The sequence below is a fragment of the Asterias rubens genome, chromosome 16, assembly GCF_902459465.1.
Source record: "Asterias rubens chromosome 16, eAstRub1.3, whole genome shotgun sequence".
Lineage (NCBI taxonomy): Eukaryota > Metazoa > Echinodermata > Asteroidea > Forcipulatida > Asteriidae > Asterias > Asterias rubens.
The window spans coordinates 2,780,806-2,797,633 of record NC_047077.1 but is presented as its reverse complement, the minus strand read 5'-3'; the positions used below and the strand labels follow the sequence as shown (position 1 = coordinate 2,797,633).

General features: G+C 37.3%; 1 protein-coding gene across 1 annotated transcript in view; it reads left to right on the top strand.

Moving 5' to 3' along the window:
* The window catches only part of LOC117300856 (neuropeptide CCHamide-1 receptor-like), a 47,905-nt gene extending 35,182 nt beyond the window's left edge, over positions 1 to 12,723 (top strand). Inside the window, exon 4 of the mRNA XM_033784705.1 lies at positions 9,617 to 12,723. Coding sequence (XP_033640596.1) covers positions 9,937 to 11,007 — 1,071 coding nt within the window. The 5' untranslated portion in view covers positions 9,617 to 9,936 and the 3' untranslated portion in view covers positions 11,008 to 12,723. The remainder of the gene's footprint in view (positions 1 to 9,616) is intronic.
* Positions 12,724 to 16,828: the final 4,105 nt, after the last annotated feature.

Here is a 16,828-nt window from a genome sequence, read left to right as displayed (position 1 = left end):
TAAACATCACAACTTATATATAAAATCACAAACCTGTGAAAATTTAGGTCATCGGAGTCGGTCATCGGAGTCGAGAGAAAATAACGGGAAAACCCACCCTTGTTTCCGCACGTTTCGCCGTGTCATGACATGTGTTTTAAATAAATCCGTTATTCTCGATATCGAGAATTGATAGTTGTTTTAATGTTTTCCCAAAATGTAAAGCATTTCGTGGAATAATATTTCAAGCGAACTCTTTCACCATTATCTTCTGTAAACCCTGTAAGTTAATTGTAAATCTGTGAACAAAACAATAGATACAATAAAACTAATACGTGGAGGCATAACCCAGGAAGCCGAAGCTTATAAACGGAATGCCTTAAACATACAAAAAATAGACTTAAGTAAACAATAAAGACCAAGCAAAGCAAAATACAAAACACAAAACAAAACAAAACAAAACAAAACAAAACAATGAATCAAAAACAGACAAACAAACGGAGTGGACGTAAACTGTAGTAGACATCAGATTGACATATGCAACATTATACGAGACAGTTACATATACATATCACGGTTCGATATACATATCGAAAGGTGATGTATAAAGGCTTCCAAGCAATAGTTTATACTGCCATTACTTTTAAGAGCAGTGATTACTAAACGTATACCTTCTCTGTATAAAGTCTATCAAAGTTAAACATCCTTTTAAAGGCCTATTGCTCATCATGTATACAATGTTTGAGGCAAATGTGCCCGATGTTTTATTCTTGAAATTGAACTGGCACCCAGGCGTTTCCTATTTTAAAAAGGACACCACTTCTCAAATGATTTATTCGGAACCTGATGTAAGCTTTTAACAAATATTTTGTACAACCATTGACTTTAAAAGTCTGTGATTACCAAACGTATACCTTTAATTAAGATGCTTCCCTGCAGTAAAAAGTACTAAATCTCAGTGATTAAATTAAAGGCAGTGGACACTATTGGTAATTACTCGAAATAATTATTATCATAAAACCTTCCTTGATTCCGAGTAATGGGGAGGGGTTGATGGTATAAAACATTGTGATAAACAGCTCCCTCTGAAGTCACGTAGTTTTTGAGAAAGAAGTAATTTTCCACGAATTTGATTTCGAGACCCCAGATTTGAAATTTGAGGTCTCGAAATCAAGCATCCGAATGCACACAGCTTCGTGTGACCATGGTGCGACAAGAGTGTTTTCTTTCTCTCATTTATATCTCGCAACTTCGACGATCGATTGAGCTCAAATTTACACAGGTTTGTTATTTTATGCATATGTTGAGATACATACACTAACTGTGAAGACTAGTCTTTGACAATTACCGATAAAATCCAGGGTCTTTAACCGACCACATCAGGATCAACGGACTAAACCCCAAGTTGTTTCAGGCAGTTACTGCACGAGATAGATATTTCCCGATATCATCGTCTCTGAATGGACGATCAATTTCATGGGAAATACTGCCAATCATTTCAGCAGACTTCATCGTAATGAAAAAAACATGCACTGGGAACCGTAATCAATCATTTTTTTTATTTTATTTTTTGTTGCTTGCCATGTGTGTGATTTGAGTTCTGTCTACCCGAAATAGAATCACAGTTTGATTGATCGTGAAACTTGGAAATGACAAAGTGGCGGATTCGCTTATCACATTCTCGGCTCTATTTGACTTATGCACTCTCCGGTCGTTATCTGAATAATTATTGTCAGTATTTCTGTCACTGAACAATGTGGGAGCACTCTTTAATCATGACAGTTTAATACTAGAGACGAGGAGTGGTTGCCAATTTTCCCCTTCCTTTCGCTTAGCACTTTAACTTAAAAAAATATGAATCTTATGTGCGTTTAAATTCCTATTCACAGATTGATACCAAAACAACTACCAAGAGATGCTTAGCATTACCAAGATTTGTAGCAGAAACAGTGACCTGCTACATTCCCCGTTTCTTTTGCTTACCTTAACTTCTGAAATATGATTGATAATGCGTTTAAAATTCCTATTCACAACTTGATACCAGCACACTACCACGAGTTGCTTAGCATTACCGAGCTTTGTTTAGCAGTAACAATTACTTGAAACGTATCCAATTGGCTGAGCTTAACTTATAATAATATGTATCTTAATGCGTTTAAATTCCCATTCACAACTTGATACCAGCATCAACTACCATGAGATGCTTAGCATATATCAAGCTTTGTTTAGCAGAAACGATTGACCTGCAACATATCTCATATAATTATTTTGCTTAAGCTAAACTTTAAAAATATGATTGATAACGCGTTTAAATTCCCATTCACAGCTTGATACCAGCACCAACAACCATGAGACGCTTAGCATTATCAAGCTTTGTATAAGCAAAACAATATCTGAAAAATAAATATACCCTTCCTTTCGTTCATAGCACTTGAACATCTGAAATTGTGATTGATACTGCGTTAATTCCCATTCAGAACTTGACCAGCACCAACTACCAAGAGAATCGCACTCGTGTGAATGGGCCTAATAGCAACTCTGAATTCTGTCTGATGAACTCAAGTTGAACAGGCACATTTGTAGCGAACAAGGCATTGTTTCACATATCAATCTAATCCTATACGCAAATTGACCGTATATTCTAAAAACTCTATCCACCCCCCCCCCCCCATATACCCCTAAGTGTATTCTTGATTGACGAGGTTCGTAGTCGAATATCACAGCTCAAATTACTGGAGAAGAGGTGTGTCAAACAAACATCTGGATACAAAGTTTTGAAACATAGTAAAAAATAGTTTAGAGGTTGGGCCTATTCCTTTAAAAGGCAGTGGACGATGTTGGTAATTACTCAAAATAATTATTAGGATAAAACCTGACTTGGTAACGAGTATTGGAGAGCTGTTGATGGTATAAAACATTGTGAGAAACGACTCCTACTGAAGTTACGTATTTAGTTTTCGAGAAGGAAGTAATTTTCCACAAACTTGATTACGAGACCCCAGAATAAGATTTTGATGTATTGAAATCAGGCATCTGAAAGCACACAACTTCGTGTGACAAGGGTGTTTTTTCTTTCATTATTATCTCTTTCATTATTATCAAAATTACATTTATTTGATAAACAAACACACTATAAAAACAGTTATCATCTACAAGCTGTTTTAGTTTCTTTATGCAACCCCTCTTTCCTTTCCTTTGCTTCATATCAAACAATTAATTAGAAACAAAATCAACAGACCTATTTTTGTTCTGGGGTTTGGGGATGGTCGTTTGATCCCATAGCTCTCCCTTCAATTTCCCAACGGCTTTGTGTTTACTCGACTAATGATAACAATAAACATCGAATAATAATATCAAGAATGAAATGAAGGTTGTCAAAAATTAGATAAGTCATGTGTTTTTGTTTTCTTTGGGAGGCACCTTAAGCCACCCAGGAGACGCAGAGAGTTTCGCAACACGGTGGTTTTTTAATTAATATATATATATATCGGTTAGTAAGCCACCATTGAAACTCTCCTTGGTTTCTTGTTTATATAATTTTTTATTAATCCAATTTGTTTCCCTTACCATTGGATCGTGTTTCCCGAGGAACTCTGAACGAGGTTCTTGAAGGACCTAGACGTCTAGAGCGGGCCAAGACTTTAGAGTGCTGCTATTAATTAAAAAATCAAGTTTCTTTAAAGGGTTTGGGTATTTTTTGAGCGACCAAAAATACAGAAGTACACAGATTTACATTAAACTTACACGATTTGAAGATAACGATAGTAGAAAGCTTCCCTTCAAATATTGCTTGCTGAGGTGCAGTAGATTTTGAGAAATTAGTAAAACAATTTCAGGAAAATTGTTTTAGCATGTACAACGGATTAACACTCTGTCCTGAAAAGATTGCTCTGTTTTTTTCACCTTTTCTCAAACCTGAATTTTCTACAGGTTTGTTTACAGCAAACCTTTCTTTGTTTTACCTCCACCGTGCAAATGTAAAACACGTGTCACTAATTATTGTAAGGAAGGTGTTTCTAAGAATTATACTTTGAAAAGATTGTTTTGACTTTAGGCATTTAAAGTCACCTGGAAATTGATTTTTTTTTTCAAACATAAGAGTATATGCTTACGAACAATAAAACAATTTTTTTAGTAATTGTTTGTCACGATTTATATGATATACGATGACGTCACGAACAGCGCCCTCTCGGGTCGGGGTCTACTCTTAAATTTGTAAATAACATAAGAACTGATTTTTTTAAACCTTAGTTAACTGTTTATCCACTCATCAAAACACATATATTATTGACAAAAGCTTTATTTTGAAAAATACCACTTCCAGGTGACTTTAAGAATTCACCCGTTAATTTACAAGTATTTTTATATGTTAACAGTGTGGTTTTCCCCAATAATCCACAAGGTATACATATAATCAGGTAATACATAAATTAATTGGTTCTGTTGACTGACCCCAAAAAAAGACCTTTAGGCCGACACACACTATTTGCATAAGTATTGGTTATTATTGTTTCTTTGTTACACCAATTCCACCGGAAATACGGTATTATATCGTGTTCTATTTAGGTATAATGTACAATTTAAATGCAGCTGATTAAAAAGTCGTGTTCATTGGTGATCTGTGAACCAAATACATTAAGCCCTGTTGTCTGACCGGATAGGTCATTGGACAAGATATATCTTGGAGCAAGTCGACGGTGCACCATGGTTAAAGGCAGTGGACACTATTGGTAATTTTCAAAGACTAGCCCTCACAGTTGGTGTATCTCAACATATGCATAAAATAACAAACCTGTGTACATTTGAGCTCAATCGGTCATCGAACTTGCGAGATAATAATGAAAGAAAAAACACCCTAGTCACACGAAATTGTGTGCGTTTAGATGGTTGATTTCGAGACCTCAAGTTCTAAATCTGAGGTGTCAAAATCAAATTCGATGGAAATAACTTCTTTCTCGAAGACTACGTCACTTCAGAGGGAGCCGTTTCTCACAATGTTTTATACCATCAACCTCTCCCCATTACTCGTCACCAAGAAAGGTTTTATGCTAACAAATATTTTGAGTCATTACCAATAGTGTCCACTGCCTTTAAAGGCAGTGGACACAGTGGGTAATTATTACAAACAACTATTATCACAAAACCGTACTTGGTGACGAGTAATGGGTAGAGGTTGATGGTATAAAACATTGTGAGAAACGGCTCCCTCTGAAGTGATGTAGTTTTCGAGGAAGAAGATATTTTCCACGAATTTGATTTCGAGACCTCAGATTTAGAATGTTGAGGTCTCGAAATCAACCATCTAAAAAGAGCACACCAGTGCGTGTGACAAGGGTGTTTTTTATTCATAATTATATCACAACTTCGACAACCAATTGAACTCAAATTTTCTCAGGTTTTTTTATTTGACATTTACCAATAGTGTCAACTAAAACGCTTCTCGGATTCAAAACACAACCACCTTTTAAAATTGAATTTTCACATGTTAATTTTATTGTATGAAATATCTACATTTTGATAGAACTAAAACAATCGAACGGTTAAAAAAAAACAACGGTACACTGTGCATTTTAAAACAACCTTGAAACTGTAATAAAAAATAACAAAAATAACTATTATGTTAAGTTTTTCTTTGTATTACCCGTTGACTCTCTTTGTTTACTTTCCGCGTAATATTTTTGACATTTTGAAGTGTGTACAAACACCGCGTGTGTAGACAGCAGGCTCAGTGTATTTTATTAATTCTACGTCAAACCATTGAGGTGAATTAAAATCACTATACATCCACGTCAATTTGTTTCTCTAAGTGACCTGCAATTAACCTGCTCATGTACTACGCATGCGCACAGTATCTAACATCACGGGTAGTTCAAACAACCCACGTGACCAATGATTCGAATGTCAGCCTTTGATCCCTATGTTCCAAACATTCCTGTTCCGACCCCTTAACTTGACAATAACTCAATCTGAACTCTACCCTAACCCATATAGCCTGCAGATCACGAAATGTAAGTTGTTGGAACATAAGGTTTTCGGAACACAGGGATGTCAGAACATAGGAGTGTCGGAACAAATGGATGTCGGAACACAGATCTGATATCGGTGAACCATCTTTTCTTCGCAAATGTTTTTCCCCTGCGGAATCAAATTCACGTTAACATCTTTTTAAACAGAGTTATTTTTTGAAAATGCAGCTCGTATCGTCACTTTCAAAACATGTTATTTTTATCCCCATGACGAATTTAAGCAATTTGAAAATATAGAAACTTTTTTTGAAGACGATCAATAGTCTGATATGAATGAATTTTTGATAATTCCCCGCATGTCTTAAAGACACTGGACGCTATTGGTAACTGTTCAAAGACCAGTCTTCTCGCTTTAAGTATATAAATATAGGCATAAAATAGCAAACCTGTTAAAATTTGAGCTCAATTGGTCGTCGAAGTTGCGAGATAATAATGAAAGAAAAAACACCCTTGTCACACGAAGTTGTGTGCTTTCAGATGCTTGATTTTCCGACCTTAAATTATAAATCTGAGGTATCGAAATCAAATTCGTGGAAAGTTACTTCTTTCTTGAAAACTATGCCACTTCAGATGGAGCCGTTTCCGACAATGATTTATTCTATCAACCCCTCCCCAGTACTCTTCACCAAGTAAGGTTTTATGATAGTAATTGTTTTTAGTAATTACCAATTGTGTCCACTGCCTTTAACAATAACATGAAGCACTAGTCATGAGTTGATGAAAAATATATAGTGTACTCAACGGCGTCGACAAGACGTCTACCTTGATTTCTCCGAATGGAATTCCTTTCTTTTGGTATGATGAGAAACAGGATATCATGTGTCAACTCCGCCAAGAAGGTACACCCCAAGAGACCCCGCTGTTTCCCCCCGTCTTATTGTCAAAAAGCCCCGGTGAAGCCTCGAGGGTTCTATGCCCCTCTTTTGTCGTGGGTTGATGTTAGAAAAATCACGGTGCTTTCTGTATGTCCTTATTCGAGAGAGCGAAGCTCTGCTCTGGTCCAATTCCCTCGCGACCCTCGCTTCATTTCCTTAAGGTTCGTCGAGTGCCCTCTGCTACATACAACGACGAGATGATCACAAAAATGGTTTAGTTTAATTAAACTTTTGACAAGAAGTTTGTCTATAATGGAACAGGATATTGGTGTTATTCCGTTAGCATGTGGACATTAATTATACTTTGGACTGGAGGCCAGCAATATACAAATTAAAATGTCCGACTGATGGAATCTATTTAGGTGAACTTAAAGGAGTAGGGTCATAGGTTTTTTCGATGTTGATTTACATGTAGCGTTTGAAGTAACGTAGTTTTGAGAAAGAGGTTATTTCTCACTCGAATATTAAAATACTTCAGGGCCCAATTTTAAAGAGCTGCTTAAGCACACAATTTTGCTTAAGCAAAAAAAAACCTTGCTTAGTAAAATCAGATTACCTGCCAAGACTCCACTCAATTGGTGTGCTAAGTAAACAACAGCTAAATACCAGTCACAAGCAATGTATATTGCATGAAGTTTTAGCCAGTAACATGTGTAAAATAAGCGAGCTATTTTCGTGCTTAAGCAAAATTTTTGCTTAAGCAGCTCTATGAAATTGGCCCCAGGCCTGAAGCCTTTTTAGGCATCTGCGGGGAAGTTTCGGCTAAATACGGCGTCTGCTTGATGAAAAAACAGCATTAAACTGTTTATGTGTCCGCAACACGAATGTCTGATGAAGATATATCTGTTTCACTTTACAGACTTGCTCAGTTCCTATTTATAGTCGGCCTATAAACGATGTGACCTGTGACATCACATGTTTACAAAAGAGCCACCAAGTCTGGACTTCCTGCAGGCATGATTTATATACACAGCTCAATGGAAGGAAACACAAAATCTTATATTTTATGAAGATGGAACTGTCTAATTCTTTTCAATTTGTGATATAAAGGGGGCACCGTCTCAAAACTACCAGCTTTTACTTTCATAACTCTTAGATTATGTGGAAACTATGACACAAAATGTCAACTTTCCCATATTACCACTCTTGCCTGCCATACCAGCCAAGGAATGGACAAGGTTGCGCTTATTGTAAAGTTCACATGGTCTATAAAGCAGTCGTTGTTGCACTCTCTATGGGTGTCCAATCAAGACTAGAAAAAAAATGAGTGGCGGAACACAACACATCACATCGTGAACAGTAAACAATAAAGCCCTTTTCACACGACAGAACTTGCCCAAAATTGCCTAATTTTAGCATGGTTGTCAAATGTTTAATGTTTGACAATATTTTACATTGGAACTTTGAGAGTAAAACATTGTTCGTCCTTTCACACGAGGTAAATTATTATCATAGCTCAAGTTAGCAAGGGACCCTTGCTAAATGACTCTCGTGTGAAAGGGGCTTAAGACTTTAAGAATCCGGCTCCAAACCGGCGACACCAGTCCTGTTAATCTGGGGCGGGGCAACTGGGGAAAGCTTAAACGTAATGGGGGGGGGGATCATTCCTAATGGGTATTTGTGGTGATGCTAATTAAGATTAATGTTAAAAGATGGCATAGAGTTTATTAGGGATATGAGGAACATAACTGCATGGATAGCCGGAGTGTCTGCTCAACCAACCTGTCTGCGATCCTCATCCTAAGACATTTCATAACACACATTAGACTGATGCAGCCGTAATCACATGTCATGGATAGGACCCATGGGTGAACGAACGGACTTTATCATCACCTGCTCCAATGTGTTAAAGTTTCTCATTTTAAAATGATACAGCATAATGGTTCAAATTATACTCGGGACACATAGACGCTTCGACCAATGGGTTTTCTTTACTTCGTATTTTTTCGGATTAAAGTGAGCCGGCAAGAATGAGCATCAGTAAAAAAAAATAGCAGTTATTGAATAACACCTCTGATGTATTTTATTTTGAGGTTCAATTGATGTGTACAAAACCTATGATGTACATTGAGGTTCATTTGGCGAACATAACTGCTCAGAGGTTTTGTGTACAAAACCTAGTAGGTGTTTTGGTGTTCGATTGTTGTACAGCTCCTATGAGGTATGTTAAACTGTTGTACACAACCTGTGAGGTATGTTGAGGTTAAATTGTTGTACAGAACCTGCGAGGAAAATTGAGGTTCAATTGTTATATACAAAACCTGTGAGGTATATTGAAGTTCACTTGTTATACAGAACCTGTGAGGGATTTTGAGGTTTACTTGTTTTACAAAACCTGTGAGGTATATTGAAATTAAATTGTTGTACAAAACCTATGTGGTATGTTGAAGTTCAATTGTTGTGCAAAACCTATATGGTATATTGAAGTTCAATTGTTGTACAAATCCTGTGGTTATAGAGGTTCAATTGTTGTATAAAACCTGCGAGGTATTTTGAAGTTCAATTGTTGTACAAAACCTATGTGGTATATTGAAGTTCAATTGTTGTACAAACCCTGTGGTATATTGAGGTTCAAATGTTATACAAAACCTATGTGGTATATTGAAGTTCAATATTGTTGTACGGACCTATGAGGTACATTGAGCTTATGGTTGCCTTATGATGTCCGGATACACTGAATATTTCTTGGAATTTACTGTATTTTAACTTATTTTTTTTGTTTTTGTTTTGTTACAGGGTCATGAGTAGTTTCAATGTAGATGGTCACTCATATTTCTCCGTTCAGTCCTCGCTGCTGGGAAAGGAATAAAATTTGCCGAGGAGAATGATGCTCAAAACATGTGAGTTACTATGAAGTTCAATTATTGAACAAAACCTGTGGGATACTTCAATGTTTAACTGTTAAAACAACACATGGGAGGTACATTAAGGTTCAATTGTTGAACAAAACATGTAAGGTACATTGAGGGTGAATTAATGAACAACGCATGTGAGGTACCTTGAGGTTCAATTGTTGAGCAAAACCAGTACCCTCATTGAGGTTCAAGTGTTGAACAATGGAAGCCAGCTACGAAAGCTTCTCTTGGGACTCTTCCGATGTCAACGACACTTTGCTCCCGACGTCTGACAGAAAAACCGGGCCGATCGGCGTGGCGATATTTAGCATATTCGGCATTCTGGGCAACCTGAGCATCATATACCTCGTGTTGAGGCACAAGAAACTCCGCAACGCGCCAAATATTTTGATCATAAACCTCACAGTTGGGGACTTGCTGTATATTCTCAGTGTCGCGCCTCTGTTTATTGAGAAGGAATTGAACCCCAAATGGGAGTCGACTGAGTTCACATGTAAGTTGAAAGCGTATGTTGAGGATGCAGGGCAGAGCATGTGCGTTTTCAGTCTGGCTGCCCTGAGCAGAGAGCGGTACCTCGCTATCGTGAGAGGCATCGAGACACGCCGGAGGAGAGGTTCATGCTCAGCAAATAGCCTCTGTGCTGCAGCTGTAGTAGTAACTGCATCCCTACTCCTCGCTATCCCAGCCTTCATTTTCTCAACCTACTTGCAAGAATCCCACTTCTGCAACCAGCTTCCCGAAGACCTCGGCTTCAAAAAGGCTTTCGTGACCGTGCGTTTTATTCTCGGCTACGTCATACCTCTGAATATAGTTGCTGGCTACTACGTGCGTATTGCTCACTCGCTCTACAAGAGCATCGAACAGTTCGGCAACTCGGAGAGTCATGTTCAACAGAGTCGACTTCGGAAACGACTGGCTTTGATCGTGTTATTAATCACAGTTCTGTTCGCCGTGTTTTGGCTACCGCATTTTGTGTATCTCCACTTGAAAGCGTACGCCACAAAGTCTATGACGTACGAGGCGGTATACCCTTCGCCAATGGACTATCTTCGGATTGTCAGCTTTCTCATGGAGCTTACTATTTCCTGTACAAACCCGTGGATTATTTTTATTATGAGCTCTAAGCACAGACAACACTGTTGCCTCTTCCAGATTATGTGCAATAAACGGCGTTTTCAACGGGGGTCGGGAACCATGCGGCTAACTACACTCACTGCAGTCGGCACGACGAGGCGAACCAGCGGAAATGTTTCACAGATGTCACATGTTTAAAGGCACTGGACACTATTGGTAGTTACTCAAAAAATAAATTGTTAGCATGAAAACTTACTTGGTAAGAAGCAATTGAGAGCTGTTGATAGTAGGGAGGTTTCGCATGCACACGGATACGGTTTGCGACGGATACGTCATCAGTATGACGTCATAAGCCACTTGCTAATGATATCCGCTATACGTGCAGACGACACTGATATCCTGCTCGCTACACGTAGGTTACTGATAGCTAAAATATGCGTATCCGTTCGCCTGCGAAACCTCCCTAATATAACACATTGTGAGAACGGCTCGCTCTTAAGTAAAAGAGTTTTTAAGAAAGAGTTAATTTCTCATTAAGTGAGAACACCGGGCTTTGGCAATTACCAAAGGTGTCCAAGTACCTACAAACCACTCATTGTTAGGAGCGTTTTCGAAACGTAGGAATCTATTTGAACTCCATCTTGGGCTGTGTGGGAAATTGCGGAGCTAATGGCACTGTTCTCTAAATGCCCAATGTTGTAATCATCAAGTGTACGCAGTATCACTCCAAAGTATAGAAACGAACCAAGTTCGCATTTTAGAGGATCGTTATGCGAAAAAAACCTACAGCCTGCGCTTTTTAGAGTGTCAAAGAGCCTTGTCACCCGAGGCAAACTTTGCAGGCAACTTGAAGGCAACTTTTACAGGCAACTTGGAGGCAACCCACTGCAGTGCATACTACAGGAGCACTCTAAAACCACTTGCTTCATTTCTCACACAATGTCTTTCGATCCCAATAATGTGGACATTCAAATGTGAATGGATTCTCTTCTTGGAGTTCGTCTGGAAATGGTTGCTTGTAAACTGCCTCGTAAGACATGCCCCTTAAACCTCCTGGTTCAGAACTGACCCAGATCCAGGTCCCATGGGTGGGGCAGACCCACATCTCATCCAGAAATGGGTCAAGCTAACGCAGAGTCCGAGTTAAAATCTATATTTTTAAAGCCCTGCAGTTTTGAGTTGCATGAGGCAGAATTTTAGTCTCAAAGTTCAAAAGTATATTTCTAACAATGCTGAACATAAAGAAAGTTGTAGTCAAGTATGTAAGTTGCTGTTTATAGACTATTGCTCGTTCAGGAATGCTTGGGTGGTAGTACGCAAATATTTAGTGCGAGAATGAATGACCTTTGTGTTTGGTAAGGCTGTAGAGGAGGCGAGTGCAGTGTAGTGTTGAGTAATCTGAAATATAATAATATAGAAGTTGCACGTGGAGTTATCTCCTACAATTGACAAATTCCCGGGTCAGACTTGAGGTTCCCGTGGGATTGACCCGGAATATGCATCAAATGACTTAGAAAGGGTCAAGCTGACTCGATAGGAGTCAAAATCCCATTTCATAAACCATTTCCGGGTCAACCGAGCCCCAACATGGGTCCTGAACCACAAATGCCGGAATCCGGGTCAAATCTGACCTGGGGATTTGTAAGTATAGAGTTTATCACTGAAATTGTTTATTTAAAGGAATTATCTTGAATACCCGTATGTATAGTTCTATTTTTAATTCTTATTATTAGGTGCAAGTTATTTTTAGAAACAATCCCGTCCAAAATCTGTTACACCAGTATACCTGTCTATGTGGGGTGTGTGTTATGTTGTTATTAATTAGCGTTCGAGAAAGACGCCTCGAGGGTTGAAACGTCAGGCCATTAACTAGTTTGCATTTAAAGACACTGGACACTATGGTTATTGTCAAAGACTAGCCTTCACAGTTGTATCTCAACTTATGCGTAAAATAACAATCCTGTGAAAATTTGAGTTCAATCGGTCGTCGAAGATGCGCGATAATAATGAAAGAAAAAAAACACCCTTGTCACACGAAGTTGTGTGCTTTCAGATGCTTGATTTCGAGACCTCAAAATCTAAATCTGAGGTCTCGAAATCAAATTCGTGGAAAATTACTTGTTTCTGGAAAACTACGTCACTTCAGAGGGAGCTGTTTCTCACAATGTGTTACACTATCAACCTCTCCCCATTACTTGTTACCAAGGAAGGTTTTGTGCTAATAATTATGTTGAATAATTACCGATAGTGTCCACTGCCATGAATACAACTCCTGAAAGTTTATGATAGATTATTGTTGTTCCTATCGTGAGAGAGATGAATGTGTATATCGGCGTGTTTTTTAAATTTTATTTGTGAAGCACAATAAATTATCAACGAAAACTTTGCATTTTTCAGCTTTATATTTTAGTTTTTCCAAAAAACACTGATAATTCATTTATTTTGAACTGTTTCTGTGACGTCACTCTATTGTTGAAAGTGTAGGTTAGTTTGCACGAATCTACACTTTCGTTACGAACCTACACTTAAGTGTAGACTCGTAACAAAATCTACTTCAGATTTAACTGAAGTAAATAGTTCAACTTGAAAATTACTGTCTTTCCAAACTGAAAGATAGCATGAAGTGCAACAAAACACAGCTGAAATAATTAGGTTATCGTTCAATTTAAAACAAACTGACGTAACTAGATAATGTTGCAAGCGTTAAAGTATGCCTAATTATTTTGTAAAATAATCATAAAATGTGACCAACCGTCGTTTGACATCGTATACGAAACGAGATAGACTAACTGTAGCGTTGTTATTTTTTGAGAAACCCAATTCGTTGAAACTGTTATTAAAACCAAAGGGGGAAAGAGAATAAAAATACTCTAAAGTGTAGATTCGTGACTACAATGTACTCGTCTTCGGCTCGTACGTTCTATTCACGAATCTACACTTTCTCGTCCATTCTCCTTAAAGGCAGCGGACACTATTGGTAATTACTCAAAATAATTATTAGCATAAAACCTTTCTTGGTGACGAGTAATGGGGAGAGGTTGATGGTATAAAACATTGTGAGAAACGGCTCCCTCTTAAGTGCCATAGTTTTCGAGAAAGAAGTAATTTTCCACGTATTTGATTTCGAGACCTCAGATTTAGAACTTTTTTTTGAGAGACAACTGCAATAACAAATGCTACGAAACAATGAATATGGAAAGCTTACTTTTGGTCATTTGCATTTGTCCATGTGTGGTGGGTATTATCACGTTGGGTATTTTGAATACAGTACATGCATGTGGATGTACTTGCATGTAACGTTAGTGAATAATTTAACTACGTATCTCTATGTGAAATGAATGTAGGTCAAAAGTGAATGTACACACCAGTTTGGAGGCCGGTATCTGGCATTAATCACGAGCCACGAAGTTTATCGTCAGATATTCAGGAAACGTTGTTCGAGCATGAACACAAGAGCAATGGATTTACCTGATAACTCTGCTGCCACCTAGCGTCAAAAAGTCTCTATTGTTAATTTATTTGTAATGTTTAATCACGCACGATAATACAGACTACAGTTAGTTCAAACGGTGCTGTTTTAATATAAATCACCAATATACACTTTCTGCAATGCAATGCATCGCCCTCCTTTTTCTTGAAGGTGCTAATTGTATTTGTTGATTTGTTAGAAATTGTCTTCGGTCGTCTGGTTTTTGTAAAACATTTACATAATTATTCTCTGTTGGCGTTAGGTAATTATTCACAGTAATATCAATAAACCAGGTGAGAGTGTATTCAACCAAAATGTTATACCTATATCTATATTTAATATATTTAATACTATACTATCCATAATATGTTTACACAAATTGTATATCCAAACTATTGCATAGATACGTAAATATATTTGTGTTCACCTATGTACATGTATATAATATAACCGAAATAGTTTCATTAATCTCATTGTGTGCACTACAAAACCCGGGGTGGATTTCACAAAGGTAGTCCTAAGTTAGGACTAGTCCTTGGCAATGCTAAGAGATAGGACCAGTCCTAAGTTAGGATGAGTTACTGGTCCTAACTTAGGACTGATGGTCCTATCTCTTAGCATTGTCTAGGACTAGTCCTAGTCCTCACCTTTGTGAAATCCACCCCCGATGTGTTAAACTTACACCACGGGTGTCACATATACCAAAATAAAACAAAAAACAAATAAAACAAAATCAAATTATTTAAAAACTTAGTTACATTACATTGGTGTTAATTTAACACCTTATGCTATATTGATTCTCTTCTGGGTATATTTTTTTGTAACAACACACACGGTGTAAATTTTAACACTCCAGTGTTTGCAGTGTTTGGTTTTACAGTTTGATTAAAGGGTCTATGCACTTTTTTAAAGGACAGAAAAAAAACAATGTCCACAGATTTACATTCAACTTACACAGTTTGAAGATAAAGACTGTAGAAAAGGCTTCTCTTAAAATACTACGTGCTGAGGTGCTGTAGTTTTTGAGACATTATAGTAAAACAATTTGTCATGAAAATAATTCTTGTCTCAGTGATCATGACGCGAACAATATTTAAGCATGTGGAAAGGTTTTTTCATGACATTGTTTTACTCATTTCTCAAAAACTTTATTACCTCAGCAACTAATATTTTAAGGTACGCTTTCTACTATCATTATCTTCAAACGGTGTAAATTTAATGTAAATCTGTGGACATTTTGTTTTGTGTTACAAAAAGTACCCAAATCCTTTAAATATGGTTACATTTCAAGGGAATGTTAGTGTTGACAATAGTAAGGTGGTTAAAGCATTGAAAGTTAAAATATTATGATAGACTGCAAAAGTATAGACATTTTAACATTGGTTTACACAACGAGTGATGACGTAGTACATTCCAGGGCTTTATCTGGCAGGCAAGATTCTCGCTGAATAAGAACATCGGACTCGAGCGTTGGTGTTTCTGATCAGCAGAGTGTGGGTTCGAGTCCCAGTCTAGCACTTGTTTCCTTAAGTAAGACACTAAACCACCATTGATGTGTCCTTCAGATAGGACGTAATACCGTAGGTCTCTGGTTTGATCGGCAGCATATTGCGCCACGGCACCTTCAAACCATATGGTGCTTTAAAGGATAATACGTCATACTTCAAAACGTAGCTCCACATACCTTGCAGGAAAAATACTGCGCACTTTGATATGCCCCATGGGTGTGATGAAGCGCTATTATAAGGTTTAAGCATTAAATATGCTATGTCAGATTTTTGGCCGATTTGACTCCAAAATTTGGATTTTAAAATTCAATAGGTATTTTGATGGGGGTCGAGAAAGTTACAAGCTTTCATTTGAGCCATTGCTCGAAAAAGTCCGCCAATTATTAGTAGCAGTGAAATAAAGTGCTCAAAATTAGTTTTTGTCAGTATCCCTACAATATATCACGTGACCAATTCTTATGTGTTTTATAAGAAACGTTTTAAATTTTTGTCAAGGTTCCTGACGATTAAAAGTAAAAGTTAAACTTTTGTTACCATATTCTCAAAAAAATCTATTTTTTAATGTTTGGGGCCAAAAATCTGACATAGCATCTTTAAGAACACCGGTCATAATAGGGAAATGTTTACATTTTTCGTATCATTTTTCATATAGATTCAAGAGGTGCCCCCTTTTCGTATCAAAAATTGTTTAATATCAGACAATGAAATGTTCGTAAAATAATATAGGATTGAATATTTTCTTCCATTGAGCTGTGTACAAATTAAGCCTGCAGGAATTCTAGGCTCTGTGGCTATTATATAATCATGTGACGTCATAGGTCACATGGTCTATAAACACGCTGATCGTTCTTTAAAAAAAAATGATAATTAATAATAAATAAACATACAGGGATGTTGGTTAGCAATTCTGACTGTGTTCAAAATATGTTCGTAGTTATTTTGTCATTATTGTTTATATTAAACACACATGCATCAAACTACTTATTTCCAATTCTCCTGTTTGTGGTTTTATGTTTATGTTGTGTGATGTTGTTGTTGTTGC